General features: G+C 40.1%; 1 protein-coding gene across 3 annotated transcripts in view; it reads left to right on the top strand.

Annotated features, from left to right (window-relative positions):
• bcam (basal cell adhesion molecule (Lutheran blood group)) overlaps positions 1–18,623 on the top strand; it is a 48,064-nt gene extending 29,441 nt beyond the window's left edge. The window contains exons 2-16 of one of the 3 annotated variants that reach the window (XM_082551629.1): positions 2,404–2,528; positions 2,737–2,944; positions 4,929–4,996; positions 5,080–5,176; positions 5,315–5,497; positions 6,049–6,173; positions 6,305–6,443; positions 6,924–7,039; positions 8,401–8,542; positions 9,855–9,982; positions 10,633–10,774; positions 11,697–11,714; positions 13,886–14,021; positions 14,650–14,749; positions 16,538–18,623. In XM_082551629.1, coding sequence (XP_082407755.1) covers positions 2,404–2,528; positions 2,737–2,944; positions 4,929–4,996; positions 5,080–5,176; positions 5,315–5,497; positions 6,049–6,173; positions 6,305–6,443; positions 6,924–7,039; positions 8,401–8,542; positions 9,855–9,982; positions 10,633–10,774; positions 11,697–11,714; positions 13,886–14,021; positions 14,650–14,749; positions 16,538–16,540 — 1,730 coding nt within the window. In that variant the 3' untranslated portion in view covers positions 16,541–18,623. Of the gene's footprint in view, positions 1–2,403; positions 2,529–2,736; positions 2,945–4,928; positions 4,997–5,079; positions 5,177–5,314; positions 5,498–6,048; positions 6,174–6,304; positions 6,444–6,923; positions 7,040–8,400; positions 8,543–9,854; positions 9,983–10,632; positions 10,775–11,696; positions 11,715–12,339; positions 13,853–13,885; positions 14,022–14,649; positions 14,750–16,537 lie in introns of those variants that run through there. The other 2 variants (XM_082551630.1, XM_082551631.1) reach the window with 2 other exon arrangements.
• The last annotated feature ends 5,936 nt before the right edge of the window (positions 18,624–24,559 follow it).

Genomic DNA, 24,559 nt, shown 5'->3' with positions numbered 1-24,559 from the left:
GTCACTTGATTTAATGTGGTGTGTTTGAGTGTGTGTTTTTCCCATGCGCCACTCGACGGGACTCTTAAATCCTGAGTGCTGTCTGAAAGTGCTGCACTTCATTTACTCACGCATTCTCGTACATTTGCTAGTCTGCCTCGCTGTTTGTGTTGGCGCAGAAACAGTGGATTTCTCTGGGCCACATCCCTCTTACAAGCTCAGAACATGAGACTTGGTTTGTAAAACTAATGTTGGTTCATCTGAGAGCTGCTGAGTTGACCAACCAAAATATTTAGTGAGAGAGAGGGATGCTGTATGGGACTGTAGAGGAAAAAAAAGGATAAATATACATGAAAACAAGCATGGGGATAAAAATAGATCTAAGGCAAGTGAAAGAGGAAATGCAAAGGAAGTGAGTCATTTCATCAAAATGTCAGCACGTAACTGACCTTTGACCCATGTGGTGAATCACGGTATTTGACCCCAGTGGAATGTGTCCCACTAACAGACATGCAAAACAAAGAGCAAACACTCTGTGTCTGAGTACTTACTCCACCACTATCTTTATCTATATGTGCTCTCCGTCTTTCCTTGCATCCTTTCCCCTCTCTCCTCACAGTAGACTCCTAACAAGGTGACCATCGCTCAGCTGCTCTCATCTCTCTTCAGACATTTTGAGCAAACACTCTTTCATCTTCTCCATCTGCATTTCTCCACGCTGTTATTAAAACTAGGCTGTCAAACAGCTCTGATCCCCCAGCAGTCCATACTCTGCACTCTTGGTGCTTTCTCACAACAAATGAATTATTCAGCTGTAGATTTTTTGGTCCAGAAATGGATGCAATAATTAATTTATGATATCATAAAAAATATTGGGGTTGGTTGTTCATTAGCCATATATATTCCTCCAATTTTAATATTAATTTGACTCTAGATCTGTAGCATCAGTACTATGAGAAAAAAATGGGAATGTTTCTTAGGAAGTGTAGCTAAACAGATAAAGTCTAGACATTTAGATTTTTGGAATGTCATCCGTATAACTATTCTTGGCAAAATATTTTTATATGATATGAATCACCGAGTGTCACCCAAGTGACATTGTCATTTGTTTCAATGCATTAAAGCTTCACAATCACAGCAGTCTGCTGGCATGTGTATGACGACCGCTATATGATTTATAATAAAGTATTTGCTGCACTGACTTCATTAGCAGAAATTGAGCTCCTTTCCTTTCCTTTCTCGTTCTTTCCTTTCCTTCCCTTACCTTTCCTTTCCTTTCCTCTCCAGCTCTCCATTAATATCCGTGCTTTTTTCTAGCCTCTCCTCTGAGGAATGTGTTCTAGTTGTCACATTGTTTGTCCATAGCTGGATGTGAAGAGAGTTTAAAGAGCTGTACTATTCCTTATCCCCACAGGAACCAGTCAGGGTCCTTCTGTTCCCAGCTGCATATTCTCGCATAAAAATCTGGGACACTGTGTGTATCCTAATGTCTCTACTGAATGTAGAACACTGACAGTGCCAGTCACCAGGGATTTATAGCTTCCCCCTTGGTCCCTTAACAGCTTCCACTCCTGCTGATACACCTATATGGGAGGACTGATACTTGTAGCTTGCAAGTCCTGCATTCATTAGCTACTGTAGTCCAGATTTAATGATGTTGAGATATACACCTAAAGCTTACACATTGGAAGTGGTTAAGAGATATCAGTTAAATACTTCTTTTAATGTCAGTTTTATATAGCGTATACGCTTAAGATAATAATATTTTGCTGTAGCAGATTGTGTAATTCTTGGTGTCAGTTGTCATCTCTGAAGGGATTCAACTATGTGTAACTCTTTATAATATTGTCTGCAGAGGGGGATCAATGCATGAGGGAATTGTTCGTGGCTACATTATGTGTTTCCACTAGGCATGTGGTAATCATAGACTACAGCTTTTTGTTGCTGATGTTTATGTGAGTGCTGACGAGTGCAAAAAGCCCAAGGTGCTTCATGAAAAGGTCTGTTCTAGTGCTGTGTCCCTCACGGACATTACACGTCTGAGCCTGTTTCTTGTAACACAGAATTTGAACAATCAGAAGCCCTGAGGGTTTTAAACAAACACAGAAGCCTTCAATCTAATAACATATAGTGGTTTTATAGTTGCCTATCTTTGAGATGACTGCTGTGCAGTAGTGTAGCAGTCCAAGGGATAAATAATTACTGTAACTGATATGTATTTGAGGATTACCAGACCTCACCAAGAGGGCAGCAGAAATTACAAGAAATATTTATATGCAAAAAAATGATTTTTTCTTCAATCATACGACAATATTATTGCCGTAATATCACATTGTGTCTCTCCATATATTTTGTAAAATTCTGCTACATGTTGCATTTTGCAGTGATCCTTGTTCTTTTTTCTTTTTTGTGTGTTCTTTTCAGTCGTAAGCAGTGGAAACGTGAATGTGGTTGTGAAGCCTAAAGTGGAGGTGTTAAAGGAAGAGAAAGCCTCACTGCCCTGCACAGTCACCCCATTAACAACTGGCACAATTGTTGAATGGTACATTGTAAGTAATTTCTAGATGTTCATTTTCTTCCACAGTTTTAACATTTCTAAATAGCAAAAAACAAAACAAAAAGAAAAAAAAAAGTGACATTAGAGCTATTTTGCACCCAAAGTTTAAAAGTAATGCTCTGTGAAAAAATACAATTTTCTTGTTCTTGTTTCATCTGACTTCTATCTTCTTATGTTCTTCCTTGGAACCATCCATTCAGGATTTGGGAACTAGAACACGTATAGCTTTCTGTCAGGGTAAGGAGAAAAAGGTTGACCCTGGCACCCCTCTGACAGATCGGATCAAGATTGGAGAAGACTTCACTTTGACCATTTCCTCTGTTAAACCCTCTGATGAGCTAAACTTCACCTGTCAAGTCACTGACCCTGCTGGGTCTCCAGATGGTACCACTTCTCTGAAGGTCTTTTGTAAGTTTGCCAGTGCCCTTTAGCCCTTTACTTGACCTCAAGGTTACTCCCTGAAGTTAAGTTTTCATTTAATTGTCATTGCCACTAATGTTTATGACTTTAATATATGAGATCTGCATTAATGCATACTTTGATTACGAGGTAGCTTAATTGTATCTCATGCATGTTGCTGATTTGAATTTGTAAATATTTACATTACGCCCATTCTATATATCTTTAGAAAAGTTTTATCATATAGTATAATTTACCAAAATTGTCCTTGAAGAATATCTTATTTCTTTCACTGCATGTAGTTCTTTGGAGCTTTCTCCAATACTTGAGATTACCATTTCCTTTTGATAAGATCTCCAGAGTTTAATTAACCACAACCTAATCACTCTTGACACTACTGATGAATAGTTCAATCACACGTGTCATTTCTAATATATCTCTCCTTTTTAAGAGTCCAGATTTATCACTAACATGCCGCCAGCTAATCATGGTGCAGACTACTCTGTCTTTGCCCCTCCAAAGCACCAAAATGAGTAGGATTCACTGGTATCTGGATTAAAGGGAGAAAAGGGGAGAATATGCATTGTGAGAGTGACAGAATAGCCTTTTGTTTAGTGATCAGTCCGCTTGAAGCTTTCAGGTTATCCATTAACATTTATGCACTCAGAGGCACCAAAGTTTAAAAGAATCTCATAAAATAAGCTATTAATTGTGAGAACACCAGTGTTCAACAATACCTCAATGGAGTGTTATTTGACAAAGGACTTTGAGGTGTACTTAAGGCCCACAGTACTAAGAAAACAGGCTGTCTTATAGAATAGCAATTATTCTTTGTTCCCATTTGACCATTTGACTCATTGGGGTTGAGTTATAGTGTGGCTGCCCTGGCTTAACTTAATGGGACTGAGTTATGAGGTCTCCAGTGGGTTAAGCTGCAATAGCCTGGGGTCTTTCTCTCAGGAAACTTACAAGCTAAACATTTTTTATTGGCAGAGTTGCTCCCACACAATGAATCAAGTCGTCAATGTGGATCTAAATTCATTTCTGTGCATCTGGCATGTGGGAATGACCAGAGTTTAAAAATACTGAGTAATGACTTAGACACAGAAAGAAATCTACTGTTTATTAATATAAGTGGATAACAGTTGCAAGCAGTGATAAGCTGACCTTGACGTAAGTGAATACTCACACCTGTGGTTGCGTGTGTGCACCAGTGTGTGTCCAACATCAACATTTGGTTGATGTTTGGTTGATGTTTGACGCTTACATCAGCAAGTGTTAGCCACAAACTGCTTAATTTGTAGTGTGAATGTACTAAAACAAGAACCATTAGCAGCAGCGTTATATTGCAAGAGTAGTGACGGAGCAGGAGTCAAATGTAAGCATAGAAGTAACAGAGATAGTCTTTTTTATTTTTAAGTAAAACTACAAAACAATGCCTTCTTACTTTATTTAACTGAAGTAACTCAGTTACTTGTATGTGACAGTGTGTGTTTGCCTGTAGGGATGCAACTAGTTTGTAGTTCACTCCTTCAGAGGGAACAGTTTTCTTGTATTTTGCAAGGGATCATGCGTCACAGGAGTCTGTTAAAGCAGCTCCCTTTTCAGGTACTACATCGTCACTGGAGGCTGACACACAGCTCTTGCTCTTAGACATGCCCAAACTTGCACCCGCATATATCTCCGCTTATATTATATAATGGAAAATGTTATATCGATATTATCTCAGACAAAATAGTGTAGCATAACCTACTGTATATGTGTGTGTGTTTATGTGTGATTTGACCCCGCTTCAACCAACACAAAGGAAGCCAAAATGAAATCATGTGAAGAAGGCTGTTTGCTGTGTAATTTAATTACAGAAAGTCAGGAGAGATGGATTACAAATATGGAAGTTGAGCGTTTATGCGCACATACTGTTTGTAAAATGATTTTCATTAAGGGAATCATAGTGTTGTAATTGTAACTTGTGTTGTCCTTTTTTCTGTCTCAGCTGCACCCGAACACCCAAAACTGACAACATCTCAGGCCATCACTGCAGGAATTCCTTCTAGCTCAGAGGTCTGTATGCGTTGTTTGCACATTTATCGATTCTGACCAAAAATACATACTCTCTGATAGCTTTTCCATTGTCGTTTTTTCAGGTCGGCACCTGTGAAACGAAGAATGGGTTTCCTCTTCCAAGAATTGTCTGGTTCAGAGATGCCAAACCCCTTCCTGAGGTCAAAGACAAACAAGAGAGTATGTGTTCTTTATATATATATAGATATATATAGATATGTATATATCTTCACCGTTTGCGTTCATTTGTAACCTGATCTGCTGCATTCCTTTAATTTTAGAACTGTTTTCCCTTTTTCCTTCCTTCCTGTCCGTCAGAAACATACATGGTTGCCAAACAAGTGAAGGAGACTTCGGGTCTCATCACTGTAACGAGCAGCCTGTACATGCAGCCCATGAAAGAGGACAAGGATTCAGAGTTTTACTGTACTGTAGAGTACAGCATGCCGGGGAACAAGATCGAAACGATGGATTCTAACCGCATCAAGATCAACCTAAACTGTGAGTGGTGGGCGCAGGCCGTTTGGGAGGGTATCCAGTCAGAGGTCTTTCCCTTCCCTCTTGTAGTTGGGAGGAATTGCATTTGGTTTATGAACTTTGGTGACATATTAATTTATTCCAGTTAGCAAGAACATTTTAAATCAGATATTTTAACCACATATAAATTTTTATTTGCTTCACACACAAATTAATTCATAATTCTTCTTGTGTAGGAAGGTCAATAGTACATTGTTTCTGCAATTTCTTATTTAATTATGTTAGATTCTGTATATATCTTTATTGTGCATCAATCGATCCACCACATGCCCTGTTAGAAAGTCAAAAGATATAGAAATATTCACTTCTGTCCTTATACCTACATCAAGGTGATGAGAATTATATGATAGAAACCCCATTTAGGAAAAAGACTCAGTTGGCTCAGGAGGAGGCACTGGGAAAGCATTTCTTCTGGAATGCATTACTCATTTATGATTGATGATGTATAGTGTAACAGTGAAATGTAACCACTGAAGGAATTTTCATCTGTTCCATGTCTGTTCTTCTCTGTCTAGATCCTTCTGACAAAATCTACTTTTCGCTGTTTAACACAAGTCAACCAGTCAAAGAGGGTGATACTGTAACCATGAAATGTGAGACTGATGGGAACCCCCAGCCTCCATTTGAGTTCACTAAAAATGTATGAGATCATTTCATGCACACATTTGATAAAGAAAAGGCAACATTTAGTTGCAAATTTGTTTCTCTACTGCAACCTCTGTCACCCTCTTGCTTGGTTTTTACTTGTAATTCCTGTTTTTTAATATTCAGGGAGAAGAGGCCCAAGGTAAAGATGGTCTTCTCATACTGAAATCTGTCAAGCGCTCTGATGCTGCACAGTACAAGTGCACAGCATTAGATTTCGAGATTGACTTTACCTTGGAAAAGACGATTGCCCTCACTGTCGACTGTGAGTAAGCCAAATACACATAAAGACACACACATTGCTGAATTAAAGAGGGTTAACACACAGAAAGAACAATGCATCTCCGGTTTGTGTGGTTCTTCCCATGTAGGAAGCCTTTCTTTTCATCAGTAAATCATAGAATTAAAAGGTTTCCATGGAATAGGCTCTAATGAAGTTCAGTCAGCCGGCTGATATCCAATTCAATTTTTCACACTTCATCTGTTACTTTAATGTTATCCCAAGCACACTGTTTAATCTGATCTTATCACACACATTAAGCAGTGATAACCTCGAAAGTGTATGGAATAGGCTTAACTTGGGCTCAAAATGGGCTTGACTTCAGAATAAGTGCATTAGCTTTGTACTGTTGTTTAATTTGAATTGGCACTTATTTAACACCTCAGAATGTGTAGAAGGTCTATAGTTTTCAGTCGACTCCCCCCCCATCTTATCTTTAATTGCTCTCTGTTTTCTCTCTGTCAGACATTGACCCAGTAAAAGTGACACCAGCTGTATCTAAAGTTGTCATGCTTGGAGACAAAGCAGCATGGCAGTGTAGGATCAAGGCTTCTCGTAATCATACAGTTCAGTGGAAAAAGGTGTGTTTCATCATTTTCTCAATTTTTCTTTCTTTTTTGTTGTAAATAAGTGTGCCACCCCCCCCCCCCCCCTTTAAAAGAGTTGTGGTATTTGTGTGCATTCTTTCTGTTTTTCACATAAAATCAGAAACACCAACCAGCCTGGCACTATGATTGATTGTTTAGCTGACTTGAAGCTTGATACAGGTACAGAGTCAACATTAGGACAAAAGAAATCAATAAATAAATAAAATCCTCACATTTCCAATAAGTTCTTTCTAAGCATGCTCAGTTTTTAAAATGAAAACTTGTCAGTGTCATACAGTAACAACATTCACCAAGTCAACAAGAATTCATTCCTTATTTTGGCTCAATGCACCGACCACTGTATTAGACACACCAGTTAATGCAAGTGTCCAATTAGCCCATCGCACTCCTTTAAATTAGTGCATGTAGACAGGTAGACATGGTTAAGACTACCTTCTGAAGTTTAAACTGAGCATCTGAACAAGGAAGGAAGGTGGTTCAAGTGTTTCAGAAACTGGTGATATACTGATTTTTTCACAAAAATATCCAGTCAGCGGCAGTCCTTTGGCTGAAAATGCCTTGTTGATGTCAGAGGAGTGCCAAATGTTCACATGCTCCCTAATATATCCCACTGGTGCTATGACAGAGAGATAATCAGTGTTATCTGCGTCACATCTGAGTGGTCATAATCTTATGCCTGCAGTACACTGCTACTACATATGCAGTTTCACTCTGTTGTGGATATTTTCAGTTTTACGGTAGCAAAAAAACCTTGTCTTCCTTGACACAGAAATTCATAGTGATAGCTACAGCATGCACAGCGTCTTTTCTGTCTTTAATATGTTTAAAAACATTTTTTTATTTACAGATTATTTGTTCTCGATTGTCTATTTCAAGGATCTGGGTACATTTAATACTGTAAAACTGCACATAAATATACCTTTGGTGTGTTTAGTCTTCATTCCTGTTTCTCCACTTGTGATGTGCAGAGTGCTCCTCCAGTGTTAGGTCTGTTGTTGTAACCTATGTATCTATTGTTGTGTCTCTTGGGTGTGATGGAAACTCGCAGGCAGCTGGTTTTCTGGGCAGAGAATGTGTTTGTTCTTAGAAAGATGAATTCCTATGAGAAGAAGTTGAGAAGAATTGCAAGAGACAGGTTCATCATGGAGGACTGACTTTGATTTGTTATCACTGCGCTTTCAAACAGTGTGTGTGAAGATTCCTTTTCTGCTTTCCCATCACAGTGGTGTGCCATCAAATTAGATATTGACAGCGCTGTTCTACTCACAAAAAAAAAGAGCAGAAGCATAATATTATGAGTCCAGTTCTTCTTCAGTGTGCTTGTGTTTCTGCAGGGCTCTGAGGTGCTGTCTCAGAACGGGACTCTGTCAATACAAAATGTTTCCTATCAAAATGCTGGAGAATATGTTTGTGTTGGAGCTGTTCCGTCTGTGCCAGGACTGATGTCCCAGGCTAGCGTCAACCTCACAGTCAAAGGTAAAAGTGCATGCACGAAACAAGTACACCCACACTCACAGGAACACTATAAAACTTTATCTCAGAGTAAATAGAAGAATTTAAGCCATGCTGTAGAGGCTGTCGTGTTTCTCCACTGCTAAATCCGTTAAGGTAACTGTAAGCATTCTAGAGCCTACTATTTGGAAACAAAAGTGGAATTCCAACTTCATTGTAAGAAGAGTTTATATACTATAAAGGATGTTCAGCAAGGCCAGGCATTCTTTGAGCTCTTTGGCTTGACAAAACCAAAAACTCCAGGTAAAATGAGTAGTATCGAGATGGTCATATATCAACTTTCTCTGTTTCCTTCTCTCTGCACACTCAGAGAAACGGGGTGTTTCACATGTCACATGACTCTTTTTCCCTAAAAAAATGATCTGCATGTGTGCCACCTACTCAAGTCAGAGCCAATATCAGATGATGACGATAAAACGGTGATAAAAATCTATAAATAATGCAAAAAATATTACAATAAAATGTAATACTTCCGCACATAAGACAAGAAATTAATGCTAAATCTTGGAATTTATTGCACACTGCAGTAAAACAAACATTTTAATTCAAGTTAATTATTTTATGCCAAGTGTGCTCTTGGTGCTGATGTTTATTGCTAATGTAACAGCCAAATTAGATGTGCCGATTAGAGTCTCACAGCTCATAAAAGGAGACCAGTCTGTCAGAAGATCAAAGTGAAATAAAGTTTGTTAATTGAACAGTGTAAAAGAGACATAGCAGTAGGCAAAAAATACATGTATGGCTTTTCTGAGTACATCTACATTCTAGTGACAGTGTGACACAGATGTTTTCACTGCTGTAACTTTACAACTGGGCATCTTTCTTGATCTAAGGTACAGCTTAACAGCTTGCACATATTAAGCGCATTCCCCCAGCAGGGAATTGTATGTAAAGCATGCTGTAAATAAAAACATTTGTGAACACTCTGGTACTAACCACGTTATGTCTTCAGCAAAAGTTGCCACGATGATTCAGTGAGGTGAAAATAGAGCCTTTAGAATGACAGAAAACTCTGACTTTATGCTTGATATAGCTCACTAACTCATGAACTCTTGCTATGTACTACACACTGAACTGCTACCGCTATACCAATACACAAAGTATAATAACAGTGGTCAGTGCCAGAGTGTGCAGCGTATTGTTTTGGTTAGAGGAAGGAATTGGGAGCAGCTTGGAAGTAGAAGTTGAAAGGAGAACTGAGGTATAACTGTATGTGTTTAAGGTTATGCAGCATTGTTCACTTTGTTTACCCATGACATTCTCATTCCCTGTCCAGGAAAGCCAGTGATTGACCCTCCTGCTCCTGTGAAGGTGGGGAAGGAAGGAGACAAGGTGACCCTTATGTGCGTAGCATACGGTGTGCCTACCCCTAACTTCACCTGGCAGCCCTCAGGAGGAGAACAGGTAGACATCTGAGTCAAGCTGAGAGAAAAATGAGTCTTTACAGTTTACAGGAATCAGTAAAATGAATGTATTGGAACTCATTTGGAAATAATAGTAAGGCGTATTTCAAATGAAAAGCGCCCTGCTACTATTTGTGTTTCCATTAGAGTCAATATGAGAAGATTAAAGTGTTATGTTTCATAACGTATTAAGATCACTCTTGGTAGAGTACTGTGTAAAACTTCAAAAGCTCTACTAAAAAAAAAGCGAAAACAGCTTTTAAGAAACTTGTAGAGGGAGTACGCCTTCATTATTAAATATTACATAAACTGATAAAATAAGATAAAACGTTAATCATCTTTTTGAAAAATGTGATAATGTCAGAAACTAGTAGGGATGTTTGGAAGATTAAAAATGAGAGCACAACTAATAATTTTCACGAGCAGATTTTTTGTTTGTAAGTGAGAGGTAGAGAGAAATATCACATATGAGAAGTTTGTTTAAAATAATAGGAATGGGACTCATAAGACAAGTGGATAGTAATAATAAAAGAAGAATTATACTGCAAACTCATATAGGCAAAAGGCAAAGAAGGATTTTGACAAACGACACTAATTTACTTTGGCCTTTTTCCTTTATCTCTCTTCCTTCCTTTTTATCTTCCCCTCCAGTCGATAACAGTGAAAGGTAATAAGTGGGTGAGCACTTTGACCCTGAAAACCACTGCTGATATGATAAATGGCGGGGTGACCTGTGAGGTCGAAAATGAGCATGGAAAAGATATCACGGTCTTCCCACTTTCTCTCGAACAAGGTCAGTGTAACAAGCTCTCTTTCTCCACTGGGTTTTCCTCATTAACCTGAAAATGTGATTCAGTTAAAAAGTTGCGTTGGACATGCAGAACAGATGAAACCAGCGTTCGCTGTTTTTAGTCAAATTATATTTTAAAACTTACCAACAAAAAAAAAAGTTGCATAGCATAATCACATATTCAGTAATTAAAAAATAAGTGTTTGGAGATTGGCATATTACCAAATTAAAATGGAATGCACTGCTCATTAGTTCTTCTTATAAATACTTACATGGATGCAGTGAGGAAAACTGGATATCATCTTCAATTCTGTAAAAGCTGTTCACTATTGAAATGAAAGTTATGGCAAAAAAAACAAATGTTTTTACAGTTAGCCAGTTGTGGATATGACATATATTTTGTGTACGTGACCAAATGGTTAGTCTTATTGTGTGTGTACACAAAGGGAACACACAGAATAACGCCCAGAAATTGCAACGATCCGTGCAGCCACAACACTAAAACTCATTTGTATGTCATCTTCATTGCTATAGAAGTGTCTAGGAGTAACATTTAAGATCTAACACAAGTAGTTATGAGTGAAGAAAAACTTGTAAAATACATTATAACACATAATGATCTAAACTGACAAATTTCTTTTTTTATAATTTCATGATTACAAGTCTCTAAGGTAACACAGTGTGTCTTAATGCCATGCCAGTAACTTCTTAGCCTGCTAATAACATCAACTACAGTCTGATCTTCTTTCACCTTTTGTAAACTGCATCTACACCTTTATAGCTTGCTTCTTTCATGGTTTGCTTTTTAAAATGGGCTCTCACTAAAGTTATTGATAATAAAGCTGTAGCTGGTGCCTGAATTGCTGTTTTACATCTTCGTGATCTCGCTTTTCTTGTTTTTTTTTCTCCTCCTCTCTTTTTGCAGTTGGCAGCTCAGCTGAAGGTAGAACCTTCTCCCTCCTCCTCTTCCTCTCCTCCCTTCTTCTCTCAGGACTCTTTGTTGTACAGACCCTGTAATTTAGAAACTCCCCTCCATCCGCTTCCTATTGCCCCAGCCCTTCCATGTCACACACACACACACACACACACACACACACACACACACACACACACACACACACGCACACACACACGCACACACACACACACACACGCACACACACACTCTCCTCTGCTGTACTGTAACCTTGTATATTTGCCCTCTTAACTACCGAACACTGTGGATATTGTACATTGTTATTCTTCTTCTCTTGTCACCTTTGTATAATGTCTGTCCTATATTTTGTGGATGGTACCAAAAGCTTTTGTGGCCCCTTGGGGACAATAAAGGATTCTATTCTATTCTGTTCCTTCCACTCTTCTCTTCGTCTCTTTACTGTGTCTATTTGGTCACCTCTTCTTTCCAGCTGCCTTCTTATTCCTTGCTTTTTCTGCTTTTCTCCGCTCATCCGGTGCTGTGTGTAGATTAAGTAACTTTAGCTAAGTATCTTTTTAGTGGTGTGCATTGTGTGTGTTGTGGTTGTTGCTTTGCTATGCTATGGGACTGAGAAACTCTTTTTCTCTTAAAGTGCTGCTTTCTGGAAACCCTGTGCTAACGTCAGGTCTGTATCGTTAACCCTATTGACATGTGTATGGTGTTCGTCTACAAATGTAAGTTGCTGTGTGTGTATTGATGGCTGTTTACACACACAAAGGTTTTATGTATCTGTGTTTACAAGAGTTTTTGTGTATCTGTACTTGTATTACTGTAGCTGAGAAGATATGCTTCTAGAGAAGTGAGAATGGATAGGTCCTGTATGAAGTATCACACAATTCAAAGACCAATCATGAATATTTTCCTTTTTGATCAGCCTGCTTATTTCCTAAATAATTTAATGTTAAAAACTAAAAAAGCTGCCTGCCAAAATGTTATCGAGCATATCCAAATGCCATTGTCTAATAAACAGGCCCCAAACCCCCACATTATGAAAAAGCGAGTAAAAATAATAATTAAAAAAGTGATAATTTAACAAAATAGTCATGAAAATATTCAAATTAGTTAAAAAATGTATTCTTTGGGAACATCAATTGAATTTTATAACTTCGGGATTCAGAGAAGACTTCATGCATCCTACTCATTTTCAACATTTTGGTGGAAATGTTCCAGGTTTCCTTTTTTAGCATACACAGGAAAGGAAGCATCTTTGACCTTGTCTGTAAGGACACCACAGACTGTAATATCAGGCTCACACTGTAGCACTGCAGTTTAAGTTAGAAAAGTACTAAAAGTACTCCTGCCAACATTTTCCTGGGGATATCAGAAAATCAATACTCAGAACCAATACACAATAACATTTCAAATGCCCCTCTGTAAAACCAATGAATAATTCACATTTTACTTGCTAATGATGTGTTGCAGGTGGGCAGATTTTTTTATCCCTTGGACAGTGACAGGAGCAGAAACAAATATAGTTTTCGATTATGACTGGATCTTAATAGGCTTCAGTAATCTTTGTAGGGTTAGTAATGTTAGCTTGAGAAAACTTATTATAGCATCATGTCTTCACAAGTACAGTAATACAAGTGTAGGTGGTTGGGTGAGTATGTTCAGTGTTGTTTCATTGCTCTCATTAGCTGTCTAGTATTATCTGCGTAGACATAGGCCCTGTTTTTGGGTCGCATCACATTTCAGTCATTGCATTCAAAAGATAGACTAACCCCACATCCCAATCCCCGCCCCTTATCCTCTGCCCTCCACCTTTCCAACTACCCATCCATCAACTGTCTTCACCTGGACTCCATCAAATCTCATTCTCTCGCTCTCTATCTTCCCATTCTCTCCCTCCCATGATAACACCAAATCAAATCAATTTCCTTCCTCTTTCTCTCACCAATCAACCACCCCTAACGATGCCTCTCTCCCTACCACTGATTTTTTGAAAATCGAAAACTCTCCATTCCATCCTCACACCTCCTCCACCATGATCAATCCTTCCATGATTCCCCTAAACATCTGCCCTCCAATCAAATTTCCCCAAACTTTCCCACCAACCCTCCACCTCGCAAACCTCCCACCTGCCCCCCGACCCTCCCCCCATCCCTCCTCCCATATGTACTTCCATTGCGGCACTGTAGCTGGACAGGGAGGCTCCAGTGCGGTGGTGATAGCTGTGGTGGTGTGTGTTCTGCTCCTCCTGTTGCTGGTTGGCCTCCTCTACTGCCTAAGCAAGAACAACAAGCTGTCTTGCAGCAAGAAGGACCCGAAGGAAGTGTGAGTAGAGATCAGGGACAAAAGGGATGGGAGGGGGGATTAATAATCACATGAATCAAAAAACACTAAAAGTCAAAGTGCTTAACAAGTTGGAAAATCTGTAACAAAAAAACAAAAGTGTTTGGTTTGCTCATGCCAGAATATTTGTTAAAAAGACTATAGATATCTATTTGTATGCACTGACGATGTTGCTGATTGCAAAATACATCTGAAGTTTTTACAATATAGAATACCAACTTTCCTAAGCTTGTTTTCATAATCCTTTTTAATTGCAAATGTGCCATCTGTCCTGCAAGAATAAATTTTCTTTTAAATAATCAGAATATCCTGATTAGCAGCAAGAGCAGGGTTTCTTTTTCTTTATTTGCTTGGAGATTTGACACAATAAAGTACGATTTGTAAATGTTAAGTTTGCAGAATAGAGTTACAGGATACATACATTTCAGGTCCACTGGGAGAACTGCATTAATACTGCACAGGTTTATTTTGCAAACAAGTTGTCAGACTGAATCGTTCTTGTCTACATGCATTTGTAAAACTAAGCAAATATTCGCCCCAACAAACACTTAACTCCCCGATTTTTTCTTTTGTTTTCACTGTTTTTTCTCTATGCCATTTCTATTTCTAGGAACTCTGGAATGACGAACAGTAGCGTTGTGGTGGAGCTGAAGACAGACAAGCTCAATGAAGAGGATGGTCTCTTAAACAAAAAAAATGCAACAGAACAGGTTAGGCCTATAGAGCCATGAATGTGAATTGAGAATGGTACAGCTGACAGTTATAATGGCTGAGCAAGTAAACACTTGACCTCTACATTTTATCTTTTCTAAGAATTTAGGTGACTTTGTCTGATTCTGCATTCATGAGTGTGAGTCACACAACAGAACAATAGTGGGCAGGAGCAAGTCAAGGACAATTCAGCACAGTGGATAAAAACAAAGCCTTTGCATATTTTGAGAGACTGTTTGCATAGAAATAAAGGTTATTTTCAGCCAGTGTCTGTGGTCAGGCCTCACTTTTTGCTGGAAACATCAAGAAATGTTAGTGATGTAAAAGCCTCTTATAGTAATTTAAACGAGGTAGTGCCAGTATTCCTCTTTGTATTTTTAGCATCACCAAGGATGAGCACAGTCCTGCAGACATTTACTAACCTAAAAGAATCCTTGATACCTGGTTGACATGACCATGAGCGATACAGTCACCAGAAATCTCTTCACACAGCTCCGTCATTCTGATTGAGTGTCTAAAGTCAGTTTTAGTTCAAGGGAAGCTGGCTTGGAAAAGTGGTTCCTCCATCGTGATGTGGTGTGAAAGCTGCGGGGAGTCATCTAGAAATGTCATCACAAATGTAGAACATTTCATCTTTAAATTTACTGTAGTGGCATGTGTGACTTGAATTTCAAAGTCTTGTTTTATGTCACTTTTGAAACTGCTGACAGCAAACTGGATGACATTTCATAACTGCAAGGAGATATCAGGGACATTTACCTTTGCTTTTGAAATGGATATAACAAGAAGAGAAGAAAGATGTAAAAGTCTGTCTCTCCATACATAATCAAGTTAATATTTCTTTACTGAGATGCTATTAAAATATGAAAAGAGCCTTCGTGCCACAGATGCACTTCACTGGATTCTGAAAGTAAATCTCGACTTCTACATTTGACAAAGGATTTTCTTACAATGCCAAGTAAAGTAACACAAGTCTGTAAAAGTTTAATAACACAGCAGTGATATCTCGTCCATAAAAAGTGGTATTTTGTGATAAAATGTTGTGTATCTTATATTTATCTGTCAACTCCAAGTAATAAAGTTCTCTGAAAATACTGCAAGATATGAAAAGAAAACATTACAACATAAGGTGTCTATTTGGCACCAGTGCTGTGACTGTGGTTTTGGCAGTGGCACCAGAGGTTTCACTCCCAGTGCCTCACATGTACACTTTGTAAGAATAACTTGTTAATTTGCAGACCTCAGCCCAAGTCCCAATCTTTAACCTAAACTTAATCAAAAAGTAAAAGCAGGTGAAATCTGAAGTATCCTTTCAAACCCTCCAACCTCCTATTGAATACTTTGTGTGCATCTCTGCTGACAGAACAGCACTATTCAATGCCATGCAGAAGCAAATTTAATGAGTGTTGTAAAACCATGGGTTTGGTTTATGCTTTAGATTTAGATTTCATCCACAAACCAGGAAAGCTGCTGGATCTTTTGGGCACCTAGCTGTAGATATTTCTGATACAACGTTTATTCGACATTCAAATGATTTTACGCTATTGTCGTTGTTGTGCCGTGATCTAAATGAATTAATTTACCAGCAATTAACTGTTGAATAAGAAGAAAAAAAGAATATGTATGAAGAATTTAGGAAAATATGGATTATTTTTCCATTTAATTGCATTTGATGTGGACAATAAATGCATATTTTCTGGAAGTTGTCAAAAAAATAGGCGTGTTTGTTTCTTGTTGTTTTTGCATATTGGTCATATTTATTAAGTTTTGTCATTTCTCTCTGACAGTGATAAAACCAGATGATGAAAAAGGCTCCCAGAAGGATGAAGCGAAGAGGACAACAGGATATGAAGACAACAGGGCTAATTTTTTTTTTTTTTACTAGACTGGTGATATTAAAGTTGTGGGGGCAATGAGAGGTGGAGCAGGGACATGGGTGTAGGTTGAGCGGTGTGGCTGCTCAGCATGTTCAGCATTGGCTATTCTTGTTTTACAACCTGCAATAGCCAAGTTGGGTGGAGTTTTTTTTTTTTTTTACTTTGCCTTTTTTTAAAGATAGAGTTCTTAGACCTCTATCCAACTTGTGCTGCCGCAGGTTTAAAACGATACATGTGCGAAATCATATTCTGACAACACTGGATAATTCATTAATTTACCAATCATGTCTTTCACTCCTCTGCAGAGAAGAGCTGTACTAAGAAGTATGATTGGCACATGCTTAAACACAGTGACAGAATCTTCTTATTCGCCCCAAAGGAAACCTCAAATTCATTTTCTTCTAGTGTTAGTCTGCATTTAAGCATAACACTGAACAGCTTTTCTGTTTTGGAGTCTGCAGTTAAAATATCTTTCCTTTCTGCTGGTAACATTAGGCAAAAATACACCCGGCTGTTACTCTGTTTGATTCACCTCCCTAACAAGCTATGATTTACGCTCACATTTAATCCCCGAGCACACTGTTTGGCACTCGTAACTGTCGAGTTTTTGTTCAAAGAATCTCTGTGTTTGCATTAGTGTTGTTTAATTGCAGTTTTGCCACCTGTGACTGTTTATACATATTTATATATGTATGTCTTTCAGTATCTCTAATTAGCTTTCAGTAGAAACAATCCAGGCTTTTAATAACACCAATTCTGTCTCTAAAATTGCTTGCCTTTTTTAATCTAGCTGAAAAGCAACCAAACAAGCAAGCTATTAGGTTGTACAAATTTGTTCCTGCCATTTGCAGCGCACTTGTATATTATGTCAGTATACCAACTGTTCACTTGTTTTCCTATGTGCTTGTGTTTTCCTCTGTAAATTCAAATAATGCTCACTCTGCCTATCAAGCAGGAGGAGTACTGTGCATGATGTGGAGTCCAAGGTGTTTGTGGTTACTGAGTTGCCAGCAGTAATGGCTACTATTTATTTCTCAGTGTTTCACAGCGTTTTGGTCCCCTACTTCAGGATGAAAGCTGGGGCCAGTGAAGTGAAAACTGAGGAACAGCACAGCACACAGTGGTTTTGCTCAGAAAGCCCAGTTTTCACCAGAAATTGGTGTAATTTGGTGAAATGGTTGACAATCTCAAACAGTAGCCCGCTGTGCTGTTGTTTTCCCATGACAACAAACTGGGACTTTGAGCAGCTGCGGTGCACTAGTCGCAGATTCACCTGTTGGGAGTAATCACTTGCACAGGCTCACTCTAGTTTGAAACAGGCAGGGGAGGGAGGTGTGGGAGAGACTGGGGATGTTCTTGGGGTATCTACCTTTTATTTTTTACCAAATGAAAGCTTTTCAGTGTCACAGCAGGTGTGTCTGTGTTTAGGTACGATGTTTTTGTTTATCCCCTACACTGTCGGCAGGCAAAAAAAGGAAAACAAAAGCTTTGATAAAGGGGTACATGCCCTTTTACTTTGTTTTACACTGGAAGTATTGGCCTTGATTTATATTTTTTTTAAAAAGGTCACCTCAAACCACTCTCTGTGCCCACAAAGCTCATTGTGTTTTCACTGTCTGTCTGCTGATCTTACCAAAACATGTTGAGTGTTAGCAACCCTGTGGGGGCAGGTGAAGATAGATAGTTGATTTCTTTTTTTCCCACTTGTTTTATATCAAAATAATATGGTACAGTATAAAAGTTGTTTAGAAAGGGGATTGTCAATATTTGAACTACTGATGTTTTTTTCCAATGTGTTTCCACTCGCTGAGAGAAGAGAATTTTTTTTTTTTTTAGATTCCATTTAAATGGTTTACTCTTCTCTCTTTACTGTATACTGTATATTTTGTGGTACATTGTTGTGACGTGTTGATGTATCTTTTTATTTTGCTCCAGCCATGTAGAGTTTATAATGAAAAAAAAGAAAAAAAAAGAAAAATTACCCCATTCACCCAAATATTCTCTGTGTTGTTATTCCTTTTTCTTTTTTTTTTTTTTTGCCTGTCCTGTTTGGATCTTTAGCCATCAGAATTGTTGTCTGAAGGCCAAGAAAGATGCCCAGAGGATTTACTTTACCAAGTGGATCATCATGGCCTTGTCATATTGGTCCATTTGATTGACCTTTATTATAATTATGTATTTATTTGATTTTCGGTTGTTACAGACGGGACAGACATGACTGGGGGATAGGACTGGGAGAGAGAATGAAAAAAGAGAGGGAGAGAAAGAAAAATAGAGGGGAGAAGAGATGGTGAGAAAGGGTGAAGAAAAAAAAGAAAAACAAACAAAACACGTGGATCACCTGTATGGAGATAAAAAAAAAAAAAACAGAAGAGAAAACAAACATAAAAAAGCAACATAATAAATACAACACCATCACAATAAACTAGCCAAAAGTAGATAACAGTAGATACTAAATATTACATGTTATTGTGCAGCACGCAAGATCGACAGCGCACAATGTGCTTCGTGGTAGCAGGCAGGAAGGGTGTAGTTTGTGTCAGTAAACACCCGTGTGTACACCCGTTTGCACACCTGTGTGGATCAGCACGCTTGTATTCAAAAGGTTTCTCCATGTAACGATCTGCTAGGGAGTGTGGACGCTATAGCCCCGTCCCCCAGGGCATGAAGCAGGTATGGAGGAGATCCAGGCCCCAGACATCCAAAGGCCCCAGCGTACGAGGGCCCAAGGTGGACCACCACAGGGGCAACCGTGCCACCTTCCTAGGAAGAGCTGAGGAGAGCCCCAAACGAGAGGTCACCCAGCAGCCACGGAGCAGAGGCCAGAGGGGGTTGCAGTGACGTGCCCGAGGGATCTGCCAGCAGCCAGCTGTGCCAGAGAGGACCGGGCCTCAGGCCCAGAGGCCTGAGGGCACCCCACCCCCCGGAAGGGGCCCAGCCAGGCCACAGGAGAGCCTGAGATGTTCCCAGAGAGGTGGAGTCTAAGACCCAAGCTGACACAGACGAACAGGCGCACGGAGACACAAATGTGCATTCCCACCCCCATATACACAAACAAATACTCGGCACTCATCTGACATGGAGACAAACACAGATAGGCACTGTACACACATTCACACTCCCCAAACATACTCTATATCCCAGGTCTGGGTACCCCCGCCCCCAGAGGGGCAAACCATACCCGGATCCAGGAGATGTAACCCTTCTCTCTGGGGTGGAGGAAAGCAGTCCGCCTCCTTATCTGCAGTAGCAAGGAGGCCCCGCATCCCACCCCTGACGGTTAACAGAACAGGGTGAATGAAGACCCCAAACCTTCCTCCACCCGCTCATATGTAGTGTTGCTGCATGCTGTTTTACAGTGCATTTAAAACACAGGAGGGCATGGTGCTTCCTGCCAGAGAGCAGCACGGCTCCTCCCTGTGTTGTTATTCCTGTCATTGCAACATGTTTCCAGGTCTTCCAGTCTCTTTTACCCCTCAGCTGTAAAAGGCTGATGGGGTATGCCATCAGCTGGACAGGTGGGCAGTGTGAATACCTAAGTGTGTGAATGCGAGGTGCATCATCGGTTCAAAAGTCTGAAAAAGGTTTTCTGAAAAACTGGGATGGAATAACTATAGGAGTTTGAAATTGATACAGTAGTGTCTATACCAGGGCTGCCCAATCCCAGTCCTTGAGAGCTACTATCCTGCAGCTTTTAGATGCATCCCTACTCCAACACAGCTGAATCAAATGGTTTGATTACCTCTTCAGCATGCCATCGTGTTTGGCAAAGGCCTGATAACAAACCATTCATTTGATTCGGGTGTGTGGGAACAAGGATGCATCTAAAAGCTGCAGGACGGTAGCTCTCGAGGACCGGGATTGTGCACCCCTGGTCTATACGGAGGCTAAGGGCTAGCACTGGTGGTCACTGGTATTTTTGGAATTTGGATTCATCACCTTTTATGACAAAAGTAGATAAAAAATTTTATTTTTTTTTTAAAAACGTATATATGTTCTAATAACTAAGAAAATGTTTGAAGGACGCAGGTCTGGCCATATAACGTGCCAGCTAAAATCCTTGCACAGCATTGAACACCATCTCTAAAATATTCACACACCAGAAATCTAATTGCTCTTGATGTAATTCATCCGTGTGTTTTTTCTTGCACTTCCTAGAAGATGACATCTAAATTGATTCCTAGCTTGCACCCAATTTTAATCTCTTTGATATAACCGGCATTATGTAAATTTCCCCCACACTGATTGATTCCATGATTTGTTGTGACAGAGCAGACAAATCGAGGAAGCCCATGTTTTGCATCAATAACTGCTTTATGGATGAGCTTGCTGCCGACTTCACGATGCAGCATTCTGTCGACTCACTTTTATACTTGGGAACCAGTTTAAACGAATCCATCAATCATCAACCAATTGCGGTGCAGCTTTGTTTATAGATCAGTAGCACTTAGTAGGATGATTCTTATCAATAGCGGCTATAATGATATATCAAAACCAACCATTAATCAAGAGTGAGGAGGGGAAAAAAAATGCTGGTTCATTCTCTTCATTAAAAATCTCATCTCTTAGCTTTTGTAATAGTGTATGCTAACCTTGTATTACCTTTTGACAGTTTAGCCCAACACCGTGCATCTACACAGCCTCTGTGCTTGTGGGCCTATTAGCGCCATTGTTCTGACACGCACCCACTACACCACTCGTGTTCCATTAGGAAATTAAAAGTCTCCCATCAATGTGACCCGCTGAAATCCATCTGTGCTTTGAATACAAAGTAGCGAAGATGGAGACCAGCAGGATAAGAGCACAGGTCGACAGGAGAGAATTAGAAAATGCAAGTAAAGATGTCAGTGTCAGTTTGTGCTGATGTAATCACAAGCTCTAAAGGTCCGATATGGATTGACAGTATTGACATAATGCACATTTTTCTACCGTGCTGTTTGTGTGTGCACTTTGAGATCTTCTTGTGCTTTATTTTACAAAGAACAAGTGGATCAGTGCTTAAACTATGGAAATAATTCACTGCTGTTACATTACTTCCATAAATATTTTGTTTTATAAGTTGCTTCTGTATTTTCAGTCAAAAACGTATATCTACTTTCACTTTTAATGACATATACATGTATATATATATATACATATAAAAAAAAAAAAAAAACCCAGCACGCCCCTGCGGGCGGTTTATCCTTCAAGCTCGGGTCCTCTACCAGAGGCCTGGGAGCTTGAGGGTCCTGCGCAGTATCTTAGCTGTTCCCAGGACTGCGCTCTTCTGGACAGAGATCTCCGATGTTATTCCCGGGATCTGCTGGAGCCACTCGCCTAGCTTGGGAGTCACCGCACCTAGTGCTCCGATTACCACGGGGACCACCATTACCTTCACCCTCCACATCCTCTCGAGCTCTTCTCTGAGCCCTTGGTATTTCTCCAGCTTCTCGTGTTCCTTCTTCCTGATATTGCTGTCATTCGGAACCGCTACATCGATCACTATGGCCGTCTTCTTCTGTTTGTCTACCACCACTATGTCCGGTTGGTTAGCCACCACCATTTTGTCCGTCTGTATCTGGAAGTCCCACAGGATCTTAGCTCGGTCATTCTCCACCACCCTTGGGGGCATCTCCCATTTTGACCTCGGGAATTCCAGGTTATACTCGGCACAGATGTTCCTGTACACTATGCCGGCCACTTGGTTATGGCGTTCCATGTATGCCTTGCCTGCTAGCATCTTGCACCCTGCTGTTATGTGCTGGATTGTCTCTGGGGCATCTTTACACAGCCTGCAACTGGGGTCTTGCCTGGTGTGATAGACCCCAGCCTCTATGGATCTTGTACTCAGAGCTTGTTCTTGTGCTGCCATGATTAGTGCCTCTGTGCTGTCTTTCAGTCCAGCTTTGTCCAGCCACTGGTAGGATTTCTGGATATCAGCCACCTCCTCTATCTGCCGGTGGTACATACCGTGCAGGGGCCTGTCCTTCCATGATGGTTCCTCGTCTCCCCCTTCTTTCTTGGGTTTCTGCTGCCTGAGGTATTCACTGAGCACTCGGTCAGTTGGGGCCATGTTCCTTGTCTCATCCTGGACTGTGGTGCTGACACTCACCAGTCCCCGGCCCCCTTCCTTCCGCTTAGCGTACAGCCTCAGGGTGCTGGACTTGGGGTGAAACCCTCCATGCATGGTAAGGAGCTTTCTTGTCTTTATGTCAGTGGCTTATATCTCCTCCTTTGGCCAGCCTATTACCCCAGCAGGGTACCTGATCACGGGCAGGGCGTACGTGTTGATATATATTGTATATATATATATATATATACACACACATACATATATATATATATTAGGGGTGCAACGATATTCGTATCGATATTGAACCGTTCGATACAGTGCTTTCGGTTCGGTACGCATATGTATCGAACAATACAAAATTTTTAATTTATTTTATCAACTTTCCTTCTGACGATGCTGTCTGTGTTGAGCGCTCAGTGAATCTGCGTTCGACTACTCCGCCTAGGCTCGACAGCGCAGCCTAGGCGGAGTAGTCGAACGCAGATTCACTGAGCGCTCAACACAGACAGCATCATCAGAAGGAAGAGCGCAGGGCAAGCTAGCGAGACAGAAGTTAAGCTCTCCTTACAACATGGACCTCCCGCACCCTCATTCAGATCTGGCGTTTGGAATTATTTTGGTTTTCATGTGACGTATGACCCTGAAGGTAAGCGAGTCATGCACTAAAGTAAAACAGTATGTTGGATGTGCCATGCAATGCTCAATTACATGGGTGGGAGCTAGTGTGTTAGCGCAGTTAGCTCGTTAACGTGTTGGCCGTCTAGCCCCATGCACGGGGCGATCGGCGGTAGCTCGTTAACGGAGATTTGCCGTGTTGTGGCGTTAAGGTCATTTCAACGAGATTAACCTGAAAGCACTAGTGGGAACACAACGAATATGACTGCACATTTACGCCGACATCATCCTAGTGCAAAGACAAGTGGAAGCAGAAAAAAAACAAGCATGCATGCTACTAACTTTAGCCTAGTCATTTAGACAGCTGTTAGCACATGATTCTCCTTATATGTTTAATATGCTGCTGAGAATATAGCCCAGAAGAAGCGGATAGTATAGCTTTTATTTTGGAAAGAGACATTTCTCTGTAATAAACTCTCTTTTTCCAAAGATGAGTGATTCCTCAATCAGATACAGGGCTCGCAATATCGCTAGCCCGACGTCCCGGGGCTAGCGATCTTTTCAGTCGGGCTACCAAAATCTATCTCTGCCCTGTCCGTCGGGCTATTGTAGGAAGGAAAAATATATGTCAATGCTTTTGCATTCTTTCAGAAATGTAGCTGGGTAATTATGTCATTGGCATCGGTGAGCCACTGTCAATATGTGACATATTGAAATCGCGTTTGAATTTGTGCTTGTTTTTTTGCTTTCACTTTGCAATGACAGCACTGATCTGTGAGTGATGATAATTTGTGCACCAATTCCTCTGACATAGTCTTATTAATTGTTAGCTTACTATGCAAACATGACAAGTGAAATCTCCCGCAGCAAGCTTAAACATGTGAGAGGTTGATCGCGCAGAGAATCGCTGAGCTTATGTGAGTGCGTGTGTAAAAGCAGCAGGATTTATATTTGACTACGATGACCTTCACAGACAGATATATATTTTAGTTCTGCTGAGCCAAACAAGACATTCAGGGTGAAGAAGTGACAGCCAAAGAAAAGCTTACCACAAAACTGAGAAGTTATGACAAATCAGACTATAAGGCAAAAAGAAAGTGCAGCTCTATGGTTTCATGGACAAAAGAATTTCTGTGGCTGCGATATGATGAGCTAAATAACCAGGGCTGCACATAAGTGGTCCGCAGGTGCGCATTCGCTGTCAAAATAAAAAACACGCACAAGGGTTAGGGTTAAATTTAAAAACTGTACTTTTGAGTTAAAAT

Source organism: Aulonocara stuartgranti (genome assembly GCF_965226115.1).
Source record: "Aulonocara stuartgranti genome assembly, chromosome: 11".
Lineage (NCBI taxonomy): Eukaryota > Metazoa > Chordata > Actinopteri > Cichliformes > Cichlidae > Aulonocara > Aulonocara stuartgranti.
This window is presented reverse-complemented; position numbering and strand designations above follow the sequence as displayed.